The sequence below is a fragment of the Salmo salar genome, chromosome 19, assembly GCF_965601325.2.
Source record: "Salmo salar chromosome 19, fSalSal1, whole genome shotgun sequence".
Taxonomy (NCBI): domain Eukaryota; kingdom Metazoa; phylum Chordata; class Actinopteri; order Salmoniformes; family Salmonidae; genus Salmo; species Salmo salar.
Window position 1 is genome coordinate 26,944,886 of NC_138309.1, and position 17,625 is coordinate 26,962,510.

The window sequence follows — 17,625 nt, forward strand, 5'->3', positions numbered from 1 at the left end:
TTCACTGCAGACAAGCTTGATAAAAGAGATGGAAAGATGCCTGGCAGTGTTTTCATTAATGGGGTAGAATTCATCATCACAGTACATGTCAGGCTTTTCCTATAAGGAAGGGAAATGAATTTGAATAACGTGTTGAATTTGTCATAATGAATGGGCTTTATTGCAAATGTCAAGGCTGGTTGAGACACCTCTTTTGAAAACATTTGAAAAGAACATATTTGACCTTTACATTACAGCAAAGTTCTACAGTGTGTACAGGTCCTTTATATTTGCTTTGATAACAATGCAATAAGAATCAACCAGATTCACTGCAGATTCTTCAGAAAAGCTAAGTTTAACGCACAAAAAAAACACACAGACCATGACTCTGTTTTGACTCCTGAGTGATCGATTAACCACATGTGAGATTGCCTTGGTATCACTGATCTCAGACCAGATTTTTTTCATCTATCCTGTCCTGTCCTTTGTGGATCTCATGCAGCGTGGACTGTGGGAGTGATGAGTACCTTGCTCTCATGCTGGGTGGGGCTATCTTATAGCTCACACCTACATCTAAGACACTGGAGTAGGAAGCTCTTTCTGGCCCAATCTACACTTATCCATGCTTCACCTGGGTTTTGCCCCCAATGGCACTCTATGCCCTATATACTGTAGTGCACTACTTTTGCCCTGAGCCCTGTGGGCCCTGTTCAAATGTGTGCACTAAATAAGGAATAGAGGGCCATTTGGGATGTAGACCTGTTAATATTGTATTTGTAGTTTTGGCTCAGATCCATGAACCACATACTGTTAAGTTACTCCAGGAAATACAGTCCCACTTTAGTGCAGGTGTTCAGTACTGTAAAGTGACATGTATATAATAACTTCCTAGGTTCAGAATCAGAGTCAGTGATGGTGGGATTAGTTTGTATGATTGCCTAGACTTTATTCTCTCCTATTTTGGTAGACCTGGTGCTGAGGCATGTTGAAACATGTAGTCTGTGTGTTTTGGTCACCCATATTTATGCACCATAGATTAGAATGGGTAATGCTTTTTCAGTGCACAATATGTATCCAATTTCAAACATATTCAATGACAAACAGCCTTTTTAGGAACTGTAACACCAGCTGTTATTTTACTGGCAGGCTTTCAGCACCATGGATAACTCCATACAGTAATGCTTCTATTGCTTTTACATAGTTATGCTTTGTTTTTGGTACTGTTTTTATGATGTCCATTAGATATGGTCGTGATGTTGATATAATTGCCGTTGTTACTGTATATGTACCCTCTGTAAATGCTTATTTGTTGCCTTTAGAAAATCGATAGCAAGCCCTAGGCAACATTTCATTATTTTGATGGCTTACTTCCATGTCTTAAAAAAATCTAATTGAAAATGAATCATTTGTTAGAGTAAGGCAGGCAATTTATCAAGGACAAGTGATTTGTTCGCTTTTGATTCTATCCCTGATTGATTGGACTGATTGCAATGCCCTTCCTCTCCAGGCTGCCCACCCCCTGACCTCAGATTCTTAGAAGCTACTACTCTTTTCAGACACTTTCTACTTTCCCCATGGCATTCCGTGTGACTTCTCAGTATTTCATAGTCAGTTACTGTTAGGGACTCTGGGAACACTGAGCAACTGACGACTGAGTGTCCTTAGCACCTCTGACCAGAATGTCGGCTGTTATCTTCACATAGGTGTCTTCATATAGCCATGTCGGCTGACTGTACCCATTATTACAGTAACATTACAGTGGCTCAACAGTAGCAACGTTGTGTCACCTGTTGTGTCTGTAGCTTCTCTGTATCTAATGTAGCAGCTCTTTATGGCCAATGAGGGCTATTGTTAGGGGGATTACGCAGTGTTTCCTTGACATCCATCCTCTCAGAACCTCTGATTGACAGCCTAGTTACTAATCCCTTATTTACTCAGCCCTGTTACTCTTGTTACATTCCAAATGGCACCCTATAGCTCATAGGGCTCTGGTCAAAAGTAGTGTACTATGTAAAGAATAGGATGTCATTTGGGACACACACTCTCTGCCTCTAGAAGATGAGCTGATCCGCTGCTTCATCCATCCACAATCAGGCTGCTACATCACTACATACATATCCCAGCTCCCACATAAAAAAACATTGACTGGTGGCAATTCTGTAGCCCTTCTGAATGTATTGATGAAATATTTACTAATATAGGGTGTATAGGTCTGTGTAGGGAAGGTGGATGGGGTGTCATGCTGTGGAGCTACAGTGTATGGGCCCTGGTCAAAAGTAGTGCACTATATAGGGAATAAGGTGCTAATTGAGACACACTTGTTCCACTCTGTCAAGAGAACTGCATGGAAATGGCTCTGTCAAGTGTTCATGACACCCTGTCATTCAATCGTCACTTCTGAAAAGACTGCATTGTTTGTTTGTTGCGTCGGCCCGACACAGCAGCCAACATGCAGATAGTTGCTCACTGTTGACAAACAGTCAACAGAATGATATGATAGAGATGGTGACAATTGCTTTTTCTTGGCGCAAATTTGGTAATTTTCACTCAAATGGAAAGCAAAGAATTCTTATTTAAAGTAGTTGATGTGTAGTCAATGACAGCCAACCCCTCTGAGTTGCTAGTGACTAGAGTACATCTACTGTTATTACTGCAATGAGGCATTATAATCGGACCTACATGTGCCCTCTAATACACTGCTTGTCATTTGGTGCATTATCTACTATGACTGGGGCTGCATCCAAAATGACACACTATTCCTGACACAGTGCGTGACTTTTGACCAGAGCCCTATGTGCCCCGGTCAAAAGTAGAGTGTAATTTGGAACTTTAGAAACTGTTTTTTGACAAAGATATGACTGGAAGTTAATATTTTCTGCTGATCGTGAATGGCAGAAGAGGGGATATTAGAGGGGCTAATTTCCCGTACTGCCCATGTCCAGTACTGCGCATGTCCCTGAATATATTTACATGTCAGTTGTATCCATGTTGAGATTTAATTGACAGCCTTAACTGTGCTGTAGATAAACATGCTGCATCACCTCTCTCTCCCGACTCACCTCCGCTGTCTTTTTAATGTTTGATAAAAGCATAGCACTACTGGGTATAGATTTCATTGTATTACCCGGCTGATCCCCCCCACATCAGTTTATGAGTCTGTAATCTCCTGCCTTACACAATGACGGCCTAAACCGTTTAACCCCGTGGGGAGCGGGAAGCGTTTATACAAGCGTCAGGCGAACACTGTTCCTCTGAAAAAGAGTCTTCTCCAGAGCCGCCCCAGCCTCTGAGCTCCATAAGACCTGGTTTGTTAGAGGAGCAACGTTGGCTTTTTTTTCATCCCCCTGCTTTTCTTTTCTCCTTGTCTCTCTGGCGAATTAAATTTTGCTGTTCTCCGAGCGACAGCTTAAACGCAGACAATCTTATCAGGAGCTGTGCAAGCGGTTTAAAAGACGATGGTTGAAGCACACTGAAGTATTTCCAATGCAGAGAAACCTTTCAGGAGTCTTTAATTGCGAGGAGCGGTTTTTGGTACACCTCCATAACTTACCCCCCCCCCCCCCCCCCCCAAATCTTTCTGTCTGTCTGTTGGTCTGCCTGTTGACATGGGTTTAGTATTCTGCTCCAGTGTGTAGATAGGAAGGCCTTAGAGATCCACTGAAATAGAGCAGGTCTACAGCATAGGCATGATTTGCCTTTCATTTGATCTATTCTAGACAGTGAATGACAATCAAAAATATTCTGGGGGTACCCTCCCCATCCCTCCCCTCTAAATGCTGCTATATGTAATTACTTTTCCATTTCAAATTCATTATCTTTTGTTTGATTATTTAGTTATTGATTATTTAGTTGTTTTAAAATGTCCACCTTTTCTCTCTCCTTAGTCGTATATGGAGGACCACTTGAAGAACAAGAACCGCCTGGAGAGGGAGTGGGAGGCGATGTGTGGTTACCTGGCTGAGCCCAGTGACTGTGACGTGGGCCAGGGCGAACACAACACCAAGAGGAACCGCTCTGACGCCGTGGTTGTCTGTAAGTGTTGTTACACATCTCTGACCGTGTGCAGTCTGACCACATCTCTCAGTAGCCGATTACTAGGTTATTCCAGTGTTATTTCTGACCATGTGAACTGACACTGAAATACAGTATTTTCGATTCCATATAATTTATCAATAATGAAGTGTTTAAATCGAGGAAAATCCAAATATGTGTGGTGAATTATGTATTTCTACTACAGATGATCATTCCAGAATCACCTTGAAGGCTGAGAATAACCATGGCAACTCGGATTACATCAATGCTAGCCCAATTGTGAGTATCATTCCGCATCCCATACTCCTTCACTTTATGTTTCTTTTAAGCTTTATGGTTGCAACTCTACACAAAGACCTGTCGAGGTTGGATTTTATATTGAAGTTAAATTTGTTTTTGTGATTTGTCATTAATTTTCCCATTGAACCTTTTGCCTTTGTTCCTCACACTTTGCGCCTCAATGGATTCGCAGTGTCTTGTGAATTAATAGTTTGTCACCTTCCCTGTTTTGAAATGGCTGCTCTCTTGAGATATCAGCTCTGCTTTCACGTATTCATCCCAAAAGAATGGTGGTTTATTATTATTTGGACTCAGTAATGTTTCCCCTGAACAAATCCAAAATGGCCCAAATATCGGGAAAGTTTAGAGTTATATTACTGTCTTTTTTTTACATTTCACAATAAAGGCTATTTCTGATTTTCCCTGCGGCTGCTAGAGAAGGATTCCATTAAAAAAAAACAGCAAACTATGCATTTCAAATACAGTAGGAAAACTCTTTGGAGAGAGATGGGGATGAGCTCCTCCACATTTGGACTAAAAGCCTATTACTGTATGGCACAGAACAAAACTAACTGGAAGTTTGCAAACATCTATTTAGTGTATATTTTTCATTTTAATGCATACATAATAATGATTCCATGTTTTTTATGATAACAATCTATTTTTATTTTTGCCTCTGAAGCCAAAGTATTTTGAGTGATTATCAGACAGAAATTCACTTTCGACTATGTCAAGTCATTCTACTTATCTGTGTTGATGTTGAGCTGAATCTGCTCTCTCTCCTCCCTAATTTTCATTCCGTTTAATATGAAAAAAAAATCCCTTTAAATATCTATTATGATCTATTTCTCCATTTGCATCTCTCCAATATTAGAAGGTTAAACTAAATTATCTCTTCCCTGTATTGTGTTTTCGTTCAAAGAGGAAAACACGCTACATGGCGCCCGACAGACATGGTCGCCTAGCTTCGCATTCTTAGGAAACTATGCAGTATTTTGTTTTTTTTTATGTATTAGTTCTTACACTGTTACCCCAGGAAATCTTAAGTCTTATTACATACTGCCCGGAAGAACTATTGGACATATGAGCAACGTCAACATACCAACATTACGACCAGGAATACGACTTTCCCGAAGCGGATCCTCTGTTTGGTCCACCACCCAGGACAATGGATCGGATCCCAGTAGGCGACCCAAATCAACGGCGCCGCAGAAGGGGCAGACAGAGCGGTCTTCTGGTCAGGCTCCGTAGACGGGCACATCGCTCACCGCTCCTGAGTATACTACTCGCCAATGTCCAGTCTCTTGACAACAAAGTAGACAAAATTCGAGCAAGGGTTGCCTTCCAGAGAGACATCAGAGATTGTAACATTCTCTGTTTCACGGAAACATGGCTCACTCAGGATACGTTATCAGAGTCAGTACAGCCACCCGGTTTCTTCAAACATCGCGCCGAACAGAAACAAATATCTCTCTGGTAAGAAGAAGGGCAGGGGTGTATGCCTTATGATTAACGAGTCGTGGTGTGATCATAACAACATACAGGAACTCAAGTCTTTTTGTTCACCTGACCTAGAATTCCTTACAATCAAATGACAACCGTGTTATCTACCAAGAGAATTCTCTTCGATTATAATCACAGCCGTGTATACCCCCCCCCCAAGCAGACACCTCTACGGCCCTGAAAAAATTAATTGGACTCTATGTAAACTGGAAACCACCTATCCTGAGGCTGCATTTATTGTAGCTGGCGGGACAACTTCCGGTGAAACTGGAGGGTGCGCAATTCAAATAAATAATCATAAATATAATGGATTTTAAACATTTATGTGCATATAAGTGTCATATATCGGCTGAAAGCTTACATTTTTGTTAATCTAACTGCACTGTACGATTTACAGTAACAATTACAGCAAAACATGCCATGCGATTGTTTGAGGACGGCTCCCCACATCCAAATATTTTTCCACCGGCACAGGTTTCATACATTCACATATAACAATAAAATATTCACTTACTTTTTGAAAATCTTCCTCTAATTTGTCATCCAAAGGGTCCCAGCTATAACATGTAGTGTCGTTTTGTTAGATAAAATCCTTCTTTATATCCCAAAAAGTCAGTTTAGTTGGCGCCATCAATTTCAGTAACCCACTCATTCAACTTGCAGAGAAAGGAATCCGAAAATCTACCTCTAAACTTTGTTTCAACAAGTCAAAATATGTTTCTATTTACTTCTCAGATACCCTAAAATGTAATCAAACTATAATATTTCTTTCGGAAAGAAGTGTGTTCAATAGGAAACCGATTTTAGCAGGTGCGTAATGTCTTCATGGCGCGCGCAAACACGAATTTCCAAGACTGTGTCCCTCTACCTTAACTATTATTTCTTATTCGTTTTTGAAGTTACAAGCCTGAATCCTTGAACATAGACTGCTGACACCCTGTGGGAGCCATAGGAATTGCATCCAGGGAGCTAATTTTGAATATGACCTTTCTCTTGCGTTTGTAAGAGGATGGTCTCCCTTTGGATTTTCTCCTACCATATCTATTGTGTTATATTCTCCTACATTATTTTACAATTTCTACAAACTTCAAAGGTACCAATTATATGCATATCCTGGCTTCAGGGCCTGAGCTACAGGCAGTTTACTTTGGGAACGTCATTCAGGCAGGAAGTGGAGAAAAAAGGGGCCTAGCCCTAAGAAGATAACAAAGCTAATCTGAAAACAAGGCTCCCTAAATTTTATCAGCATATCGAATGCGCAACCTGGGCTAGCAGCATTCTGGATCATTGCTACTCTAACTTCCGCGATGCATATAAAGCCCTCGCTCGCCCTCTTTTTGGCAAATCTGACGACGATTCCATTTTGTTGCTCCCAGCCTATAGACAGAAACTAAAACAGGAAACGCCCATGCTCAGGTCTTTTCAAAGCTGATCCGACCAATCTGATTCCACGCTTCAAGATTGCTTCGATCACTTGGACTTGGATATGTTCCGAATAGCCTCAGACAACAACATTGGGTATACGCTGATTCGGTGAGCGAGTTTATTAGCAAGTGCATCGGTGATGTTGTACACACGGTGACTATTAAAACCTTCCACAACCAGAAACCGTGGATTGATGGCAGCATTCGCACAAAACTGAAAGTGCGAACCACTGCTTTTAATCATGGCAAGAAGACCGGAAACATGACTGAATACAAACAGTGTAGCTGTTCCCTCTGCAAAGCAATCAAACAAGCTAAGCGTCAGTATAGAGACAAAGTAGAGTTGCAATTCAACGGCTCAGACACAAGACATATGTGGCAGGGTCTACAGTCAATCATGGATTACAAAAAGAAAACCAGCCCCGTCGCGGACACCGACGTCTTGCTCCCAGAGAAACTAAACAACTTCTTTGCTTGCTTTGAGGACAATACAATGCCACTGACACGGCCCACTACCAAAACCTGCGAGCTCTCCTTCACCGCAGCCAACGTGAGTAAAACATTTAAACGTGTTAACCCTCGCAAGGCTGCAGGCCCAGACGGCATCCCTAGCCGCATCTTCAGAGCATGCGCAGACCAGCTGGCGGGTGTGTTTACGGACATATTCAATCAATCCCTATCCCAGTCTGCTGTTCCCACATGCTTCAAGAGGGCCACCATTGTTCCTGTTCTCAAGAAAGCTAAGGTAACTGAGCTAAACAACTATCGCCCCGTAGCACTCACTTCCGTCATCATGAAGTGCTTTGAGAGACTAGTCAAGGATCATATCACTTCCACCCTACCTGACACCCTAGACCCACTCCAATTTGCTTACCGTCCCAATAGATCCACAGACGACGCAATCACAATCACACTGCACACTGCCCTAACCCATCTGGACAAGAGGAATACCTATGTAAGAATGCTGTTCATCGATTGCAGCTCAGCATTTAACACCATAGTACCCTCCAAACTCGTCCTTAAGCTCGAGACCCTGGGTCTCGACCCCCGCCCTGTGCAACTGGGTCCTGGACTTTCTGACGGGCCGTTCCCAGGTGGTGAGGGTAGGAAACAACATCTCCACCCTGCTGATCCTCAACACTGGGGCCCCACAAGGGTGTGTTCTCAGCCCTCTCCTGTACTCCCTGTTCACTCATGACTGCGTGGCCATGCATGCCTCCAACTCAATCATGAAGTTTGCAGACGACACTACAGTGGTAGGTTTGATTACCAACAATGACGAGACGGCCTACAGGGAGGAGGTGAGGGCACTCGGAGTTTGGTGTCAGGAAAATAACCTCACAATCAACGTCAACAAAACAAAGGAGATGATCGTGGACTTCAGGAAACAGCAGAGAGACCACCCCCTATCCACATGGAAGGGACAGTAGTGGTGAAGGTGGAAAGTTTTAAGTTCCTCGGCGTACACATCACGGACAAACTGAAATGGTCCACCCACACAGACAGTGTGGTGAAGAAGGCGCAACAGTGCCTCTTCAACCTCAGGAGGTTGAAGAAATTTGGCTTGTCACCAAAAACACTCACAAACTTTTACAGATGCACAATCGAGAGCATCCTGTCTCAAGGCCATCAGACTGTTAAACAGCCATTACTAACATTGAGTAGCTGCTGCCAACATACTGACTCAAATCTCTAGCCACTTTAATAATTAAAAATTCGATGTAATAAATGTATCACTAGTCACTTTAAACAGTGCCACTTTTTATAATGTTTACATACCCTACATTACTCATCTCATATGTATATACTGTACTCTATACCATCTACTGCATCTTGACTATGCCGCATCGCTCATCCATATATTTATATGTACATATTCTTATTCATTCCTTTACACTTGTGTATATAAGGTAGTTGTTGTGAAATTGTTAGATTACTTGTTAGATATTACTGCACGGTCAGAACTAGAAGCACAAGCATTTCGCTACACTTGCATTAACATCTGCTAACGATGTGTATGTGACCTATACAATTTGATTTTGATTTGACAATGAAATGACAATTGGAGTTGTTTCTCCACTCTTCCATGTTGCTATTAGTAGTTAGAGTGGGTTATGCTGTGCTTGACCTTAGTAAAAATAATAAACGTGTGAAATTTGTATTTTCACTTCAATTGGCTGTTTTCACATGTTGAGTTAAAATATCACGTGAAACCATATTTTCACGTGTATTAAATTGGCAGTTCACATGTTAACACCACTTTTTCACGAGAGGAGAATTACATGTTTTCACCTTACATGTGAATTGCAAGTTCATATTTTAAAAACATGAACTTTTTAGCTAGTCAATACACTGCTAGTCCGAAGAAAGTTCTTGCTTCTGTTGTCTCTTGATGAACAAAGTGTGTCTCACAACCATAAAGCTGTAAAGCAAGGGCGGTAAGTCGACCTGGGCGACCTGTGAGCGTGTTGTGCTAGCCTTGCAGCTAGCTAGCCAAGTTAGCTAAAGCCTTGTGACGAGAGCTAACCAAGTCTAGATTCCTAGCCGTGTGATGAATTCTACCCTAAGCAAAACTTTCCTTTCAGTCAGTACTCAACACTATCGACAGGAGCTGAGGTCCTATTTTCGGCAGCACTAACCTCACAGTTCGCCTGAGAACAGTTAAGCAGGAAGACAGGAATCTAGTATTGCTGAGGAGAGCTTTTCGAGAGCGCAGTCACATCCGCAAGAAAGAGAGGTGAGAATGACCAGTTGCCGGTGAGAGGCTCCCTTTATTGAGGAGAGGGTCTCACATCACTCACCACTCAACCTGTCTGTCTCCAACAGAAGCTGTGCAGTTGGATTCTTCAGGCTTGTGACCCGCCCTAAGGTGTAAGCCATAAGTGACACATCGAAACGAGTATTAAAAAATAGAACAATCACATGTGAAAATCACATTTGCACTTTCACATGTAAGAAACCTATACGCGTAAATCTCAATTTCACATGTAGAACTGCAACTTCACAAGTGAAAAACAATCACATTTGAAAATCACATATGCAATTTTATATGTAAGAAAACTCCACATGTTAAAATCTCACTTTCACATGTGGAATTTCAAGTTCACATGTGGGGATGAAATAGTGTGAAAAGGTGGTTTTAACATGTTGCAGTAGTAATATTTCCACATATAGAATTGTAAATTCTGTAATACCATTCTGTAAAAAGCTTACTTAGCCTACCTGAGTGTAATAATTAATCCATCCACTGAATTATTATTGTAGTCCTCAATGGTGTTGCATTGATATACATGTATACTTAGCGCTACCACTAGGGAGAGAGATTGCCTCTCTTCTTCGTAAATTGGTCCGTGACTGTTGGAAGAAGCCCAGTGAAAAGAAGAGAGAAGCTAGCTCTCTGTCTCCTTATTTTTTACCCTGTTTTCTGGTTTGAATGCATGTTTACATTTTCAAAATCTAGAGATAACATGTTTAACTAAACTGTGTTGTGTTTTCTGGTGGTTGATGCGATTTTTCCATTCACATGAGTGTAGCTAAGTTAAGTAACTAGCTAGCAAGCTGACTTTTGTATGCAAGACAATGAAAACAAGATGGCGTTTCGGATGATATTTTATTTCCTTATATTTTGGCTATCAAATGGTTTGACAAACGAGGGCCATATTGAGTGTATTTACATGTGATCATATGTGTCACAAAAAGAGCCGTGTTGAATAGACCAAACTGCAGCGTGAATATGGATGCTCATATTTTAATAAAAAAAAAGGAGTAAAGCATCCACTGGAAAAACAATACACACGACAGGAACAGTCTTACAGGCATACAAAAACGCAGTGCTAGAACAACTACCCACAACCCCAAAGAAAAACACACACACCTATATAGGACTCCCAATCAAAGGCAACTCAACACACCTGCCTTCAATTGGAAGTCCCAATCACCAACACAAACATTCACACACACAAAACTGCCACGTCCTGACCCCAAAACTAATAAAATAGCTCCATCTGCTGGTCAGGACGTGACAATATGAACCATGCTAATGATATGTGCAATATTTTAGAAGGTTACTTTTTATGACATTTCTATCTAATGGTTGTATGCTAATCGCTAACCGCTAGCTAGCTTAGTGATAGGCTATGACTAGCATTCCATTTCATCCTAGCTAGCTATTTTTAGCTTCTGTAATTGTTAGCTGTCCGTTGGTTTTTGTTACATTTAATACACAGGCCTAAAATGGATTTCAATGTATTTGAAAATGTGTGAATGTGTTTGTTGTTGGAATGAATGTAAACAGGTACTTTTTCTACTGAGAGATGATTTCTGGGCTGTCATGAGTTAGTTAACTCAAATGAACTTTTTGTAATTCTGTGCACTAATCTTTTTAAATTGGGATTAATCACTATCTAAAAGCATTCAAAATACAGTCGTGGCCAAAAGTTTGGAGACTGACACAAATATTAATTTTCACAAAGTCTGCTGCCTCAGTTTGTATGATGGCAATTTGCATATACTCCAGAATGTTACGAAGAGTGATCAGATGAATTGCAATTAATTGCAAAGTCCCTCTTTGCCACGCAAATGAACTGAATCCCCAAAACATATTTCCACTGCATTTCAGCCCTGCCACAAAAGGACCAGCTGACATCATGTCAGTGATCCTCTCGTTAACACAGGTGTGAGTGTTGACGAGGACAAGGCTGGGGATCACTCTGTCATGCTGATTGAGTTTGAATAACAGACTGGAAGCTTCAAAAGGAGGGTGGCGCTTGGAATCATTGTTCTTCCTCTGTCAAACAATGGTTACCTGCAAGGAAACACATGCCGTCATCATTGCTTTGCACAAATAGGGCTTCACAGGCAAGGATATTGCTGCCAGTAAGATTGCACCTAAATCAATCATATATCGGATCATCAAGAACTTCAAGGAGAGCGGTTCAATTGTTGTGAAGAAGGCTTCAGGGCGCCCAAGAAAGTCCAGCAAGCGCCAGGACCGTCTCCTAAAGTTGATTCAGCTGCGGGATCGGGGAACCACCAGTACAGAGCTTGCTCAGGAATGGCAGCAGGCAGGTGTGAGTGCATCTGCACGCACAGTGAGGCGAAGACTTTTGGAGGATGGCCTGGTGTCAAGAAGGACAGCAAAGAAGTCACTTCTCTCCAGGAAAAACATCAGGGACAGACTGATATTCTGCAAAAGGTACAGGGATTGGACTGCTGAGGACTGGGGTAAAGTCATTTTCTCTGATGAATCCCCTTTCCAATTGTTTGGGGCATCCGGAAAAAAGCTTGTCCGGAGAAGACAAGGTGAGCGCTACCATCAGTCCTGTGTCATGCCAACAGTAAAGCATCCTGAGACCATTCATGTGTGGGGTTGCTTCTCAGCCAAGGGAGTGGGCTCACTCACAATTTTGCCTAAGAACACAGCCATGAATAACGAATGGTACCAACACATTCTCCGAGAGCAACTTCTCCCAACCATCCAGGAACAGTTTGGTGACGAACAATGCCCTTTCCAGCATGATGGAGCTGCTTGCCATAAGGCAAAAGTGTTAACTAAGTGCCTCGGGGAACAAAACATCGATATTTTGGGTCCATGGCCAGGAAACTCCACAGATCTTAATCCCATTGAGAACTTGTGGTCAACCCTCAAGAGGCGGGTGGACAAACAAAACCCCATGAATTCTGACAAACTCCAAGCACTGATTATGCAAGAATGGGCTGCCATCAGTCGGGATGTTGCCCAGAAGTTATTTGACAGCATGCTAGTGCTAGTTATCATCTTCCTTCAAACTGCACACAGAGACATAAAATGGTATCCACAAGTTCATCTGACTCTGGGGATGTAGATAAAGGGCCTCATTGCCAAAATCCTGAAGTATCCCTTTATAGGAAGTGTGATTTATAAATTTACCTGACTTCGCAAACATTTACTTTGAACATTTTTTACACTTAGACTTTAGTCATTTATCAGACACTCTTATCCAGAGCAACTTACAATGCATACATTTCAAACATTTTTTTTTCTTCCGTACTGGTCCCCCATGGGAATTGAACCCACAACCCTGGCATTGCAAACACCATGCTCTACCAACTGAGCCACACGGGAACGAAATCAGGACATCAATATTCTTGTAATGTTTTTTATTTTTAGTAAATTACAGCTCAATTTGAACAGATTCTGATTTCGCGATTAATCGTGATTAATCAAAGCTAATCCTGCAATCAATGCAATTACATTTTTAAATGTTTGAAAGCCCTATTTTAAACTGAACGGTCAATATTATGACATTGAGAGAAATTGATAATAAATATACGTTGAAAACAACCTCAGTGTTAGCCGTCAGTCTAATGGCCAAGACATTGGCGTTTCCTGTGGGAGACCTGGGTTCTAATCCCACTGGTTACAAAAGCACATGTAAAACATAAATGTAATATTTTAGGAAACCACAAATAAAAATGTGAGAAATAAACATGTGAATAATCCATGTAAAAGTATTCAAGTGTCAGGAAACCACGTCTGACTCGTGTAAAAATAGATATATGTGTGTTCATACATTTTTTTTTACACTTGTTTTTTTTGTCAGGGTGGTGCAGAGCGGAGTAGACAGTAATCAGTGATCCAGCGCGGTAAAGATGAAAGCATGGTAATTATACCACAACGGGACCCCTGGCTGAGCCCTGTGAAACTGCCATAATTATGTCTGTCAATGCACCCTCCTCCTCCTTATTAGCCCAAGAGAAAAAGTCAATCATTTGTCATCTTTTTCTTGGAATGTGGAGTTTGAGTGGTAAGGGGGTGGTAAGAAGGACGTCTTCTCTACCCCCACAGTCAGGGAGGGGTGACACACAACAAAAACATAGGGCATTTTCATACTAATTTAGGGCTATAGTTCAAGTATTTGTTGCATTTTATTTGTTTAATTTGGTCTGGTTGGTTTCACATTGCCAAATGTCAAACAAACAAAAAATCCTATACAGAACCATGTGTCTATGCAAATCATTTGTTTATTGGTCTTCTGCACCCTACAGCCTAGTCCAGAGACTTGTAGCTTGAGTGGTGGTGAGCTCAGCGGATTTTTCCCAAATGGCACCCTATTCCCTATATAGGGCTCTGGTCAAAAGTAGTGCACTGTAAAGGAATAGCGTGCCATGTTGGACATAGCCCTTGGTTTCAATCATGGTCTCAGTCATACTTGGCTTAGATTTTGATATTCTGTTAGATTTTTTCAATCAGACTTACTTGTAAGGAAAGTCAGTAAGATTTAAGATGTGTTAGCAAGGCATTGAATTGCAAGATGTTAATTGCAATGATATTTTCCTCAAACCTTAAACGAAAGCTTTTATTTGGTAAAGATTCTGGTTTTCCAAGGTCTTTGCCACCCAACAGAGAGAGGAGAGCAGGAGAGAAGCTGAAATATGGAGGCCATCTTTTCATGTCCTACCTTCAGTATTCATACGGTGATGTCAGGCTGCACGTAGCTACTGTATGTCTGTGTCCTTGAGATTGCCTAACAGGGAGCTGGAGCTCTAGCTTTTAGCATCAAGTCTTTCATTTCTGTCAGGATAAAAAAGACATCTGCAGAATTTCAACTAGGCAGGCGAGAGTGTGATGCTAACAAAGCGCTGCTACCTAATAGAGTGGAAAAGTGCATTCATTTTTTTAGCTCTTCTCCAGAAATGCCATTTTGAATAACATAGTGAGGCAACAGGAATTGCAGGTGGTTTTATAAATATATGTGTAAAGCCAGGCGTGCTTTGATGGACTATGTTAGCTAGCTTTATATTATGGAAGTTTATTGAGTTTGTGCAGCTATACTCTTCTATATCTTATGCTGCACATCTGTACTAAAAGTTATTGGGATTTAGTTCAACCTCTATAATCATCTCCCCTAGTCGGTGCTAATAAAACCACTCTGATATCTCATCAAGAAAGAAGTTCATAAAAGGAGAGAAGACGGCCGTTAAAGACAAGGCAATCTACGGTGTCTCTTAGCACATCCTGGTATTATTATCTGGTTGCATCCCAAAATGACACCCTATTCCCTATATAGTTTACTACTTTTGTCCAGAGCCCTATGGACCCTGGTCAAAAGTAGTGCACCTCTCTGTAATTGCTCCAGCCCCGAAATGGCTCCCTGTAACAACAAGGGGTGTGCTGTACAATTGCATCCATTTCCATAGTAATGGGTGTGGATGTCACTCACTGCAGTGTCATCCGTTGGAGATTCAGGACTGATCTCTGGGCAACACAAAGGTTTCTTCCCTGTCTTCTTCTCAATATTATGAGATAGATGCTTATCTCAAATTGCAATGCAAGACTATTGTATGAATATGTTGTATTATGAACCTTTGCAGTATAAAAATACAGAAGAGAACATAAAAAGGCTATGATTCTTTTCACGGAAAACAGAACTGGACTTTGCAAAAATATCCCGTAATACCAAAAATATAGTCTTTTTTTTTTTTTGGCCGCATTACAAAATAGGACCCAATAAAGTGAAGTGCTAGCGATAAACCAACTCTGAGCTGGTTAGCTCTGAATAGCTCCAGTGTTTATTTGGCAGGTTAGTGTTTATTGTCATGAATCTTGTTCTGGAGGCAGCTCTACAGAGTGGTCACTAGCTGGCACAGCCACTAAAGTCATAAAATCTGATTTTAAACCTAACGTTAACCACACTGCTAACCCTAATGCCTAACCCTAAAAAAAAAGTAAAACATTTATCAATTTTACAATATAACACATTTTTTACTTTGCAGCTAGCCTATCTAAAGGGAAATCGGTCAGTTCTTCCTCCAGGACAAGACTCATGACAATAAACGTCAACCTGCGTTTATTTGGGGAATACAAATTCTGTTGCACCCCTTCATTACACTGAATTTCTACATCTCTTCTGTAAGGAAAAAAATTGCTTTGTCTGAGTGTAACAAAATGGCTGAATTCCAAATTGTTTACTCATGTCTTTTCTATTCTGCTTCTCCTTTCAACAATAGCCATGAATAATATTTCATTTGCAATTTGGCTTGCAATATCTGATATTTACAAAAAGATCTCACTGTTTTAAGTTTCTCCAAGTGTCAATTTTCGTAATTGCAGCAAAAATCTAATATTTAAGTGTTTTTGAACACGCGACCTTCGTATCCGGAATCATGGAATTATAGTGCTGAGTGATTAACCGTCATTTCGGGGGGTTATCGGTTATTAAACAACTAATTGACCGACGTCGGTTCAATTAATTTAATTCCATTTAGCTCAATGCGCCGTTACTCTAGACTGAAATCAAATATTTTCCGAGATAAATCAAGTCAAGAACTATGTGGGACGCTGGGCCGAGTTGTAGTTTTCATTAGCAAATATTCAACATAGGTGACCATAATCCTGTATTTTCAATCTCGGATAGAGACGGATCAGGGAGGAAGAGGCAAAGCGAGAGGTTTCACTCTCGCCAAAATCTGTCCAAAATAAGCCCAATGTGTTTCTATGGGCTTATTTTGGACCTAGGCTTGTTGCCTGCTTTCCTGCCTTTGGGACAACGACTCCCATTGTTAGCACAGAGAGACATGAGCATCTCATCATTATATACAGATCTCTGGACAGATGCACTTTTACGCCTGTTACGTTAGGTTAGATACACACAGACTGCATAGACCGCATGAGAGAGGAATGTACGCAACACAACGACGAGCGAGACAAAGACAGTTCGCCTTATCTACTTTGAAGAACTAGTCAAATTATTTTGTCAGACAGCTCTGCAGCATACTTAGGCAGGCTAGCTAAATAGGATGACTAAAGACAGTACAGTATGGGGAGCACATAGATAACATTAGATGGTTTGGCTGGCTGACTGCATCTGCCTGAGTGAGATGAGATCATGACTTTAACGAATGAAAAATAATAAAGTCATCAAATAAAAACGAATTAATATTCCCAACTGAAATATTCTATTATTTCATAGAATGTTCCCTATTGTTGGCTTTGGAATTTCCATTAAAAAGCTCTAAAATCATTGTAATGTCATTATTTCATAATGCATTAAATGTAAAAAAAAATATAAAAACCGAACCGACCTCAAAAAGCACTAATCGCTCAGCACTATGGGTTAACGCCAATCCACCACCCCATCTACATCGCCCTAGCAAAACCAAAGCCTGCTTGATAGTAATAGCCCCTAGTGGCCGGTTTTGAAGGCATTTCCCGACGTCTTCGGGACATGGACAGATGTCCAATTTCGAAGTTCATCTTGAGCGATTTGCCTGGATATTTGTTCCCCTTTGTTCATTGCCTTTCTCAGACTAATATGAATAGACAGAGAGTGAAGGCCAGGGTCTTGTTCTGTGGAGCTGGATGTAGAGCTGGTATCAAGCCCCTTGTCTTTAATAAAAAATAAAGCTTCAGGGGAAATTGCAGATCTGC

General features: G+C 41.1%; 1 protein-coding gene across 3 annotated transcripts in view; it reads left to right on the plus strand.

The window, feature by feature from the left end:
* Window positions 1-17,625, plus strand: part of LOC106578615 (receptor-type tyrosine-protein phosphatase N2) — a 284,623-nt gene that overhangs the window by 244,013 nt on the left and 22,985 nt on the right. For 2 of the 3 annotated variants that reach the window (XM_014157619.3, XM_045702162.2), the window contains 2 exons: window positions 3,864-4,011; window positions 4,217-4,290. In XM_014157619.3, coding sequence (XP_014013094.3) covers window positions 3,864-4,011; window positions 4,217-4,290 — 222 coding nt within the window. Of the gene's footprint in view, window positions 1-3,863; window positions 4,012-4,216; window positions 4,291-13,798; window positions 13,859-17,625 lie in introns of all 3 variants that reach the window. The other variant, XM_082965664.1, reaches the window with a different exon arrangement.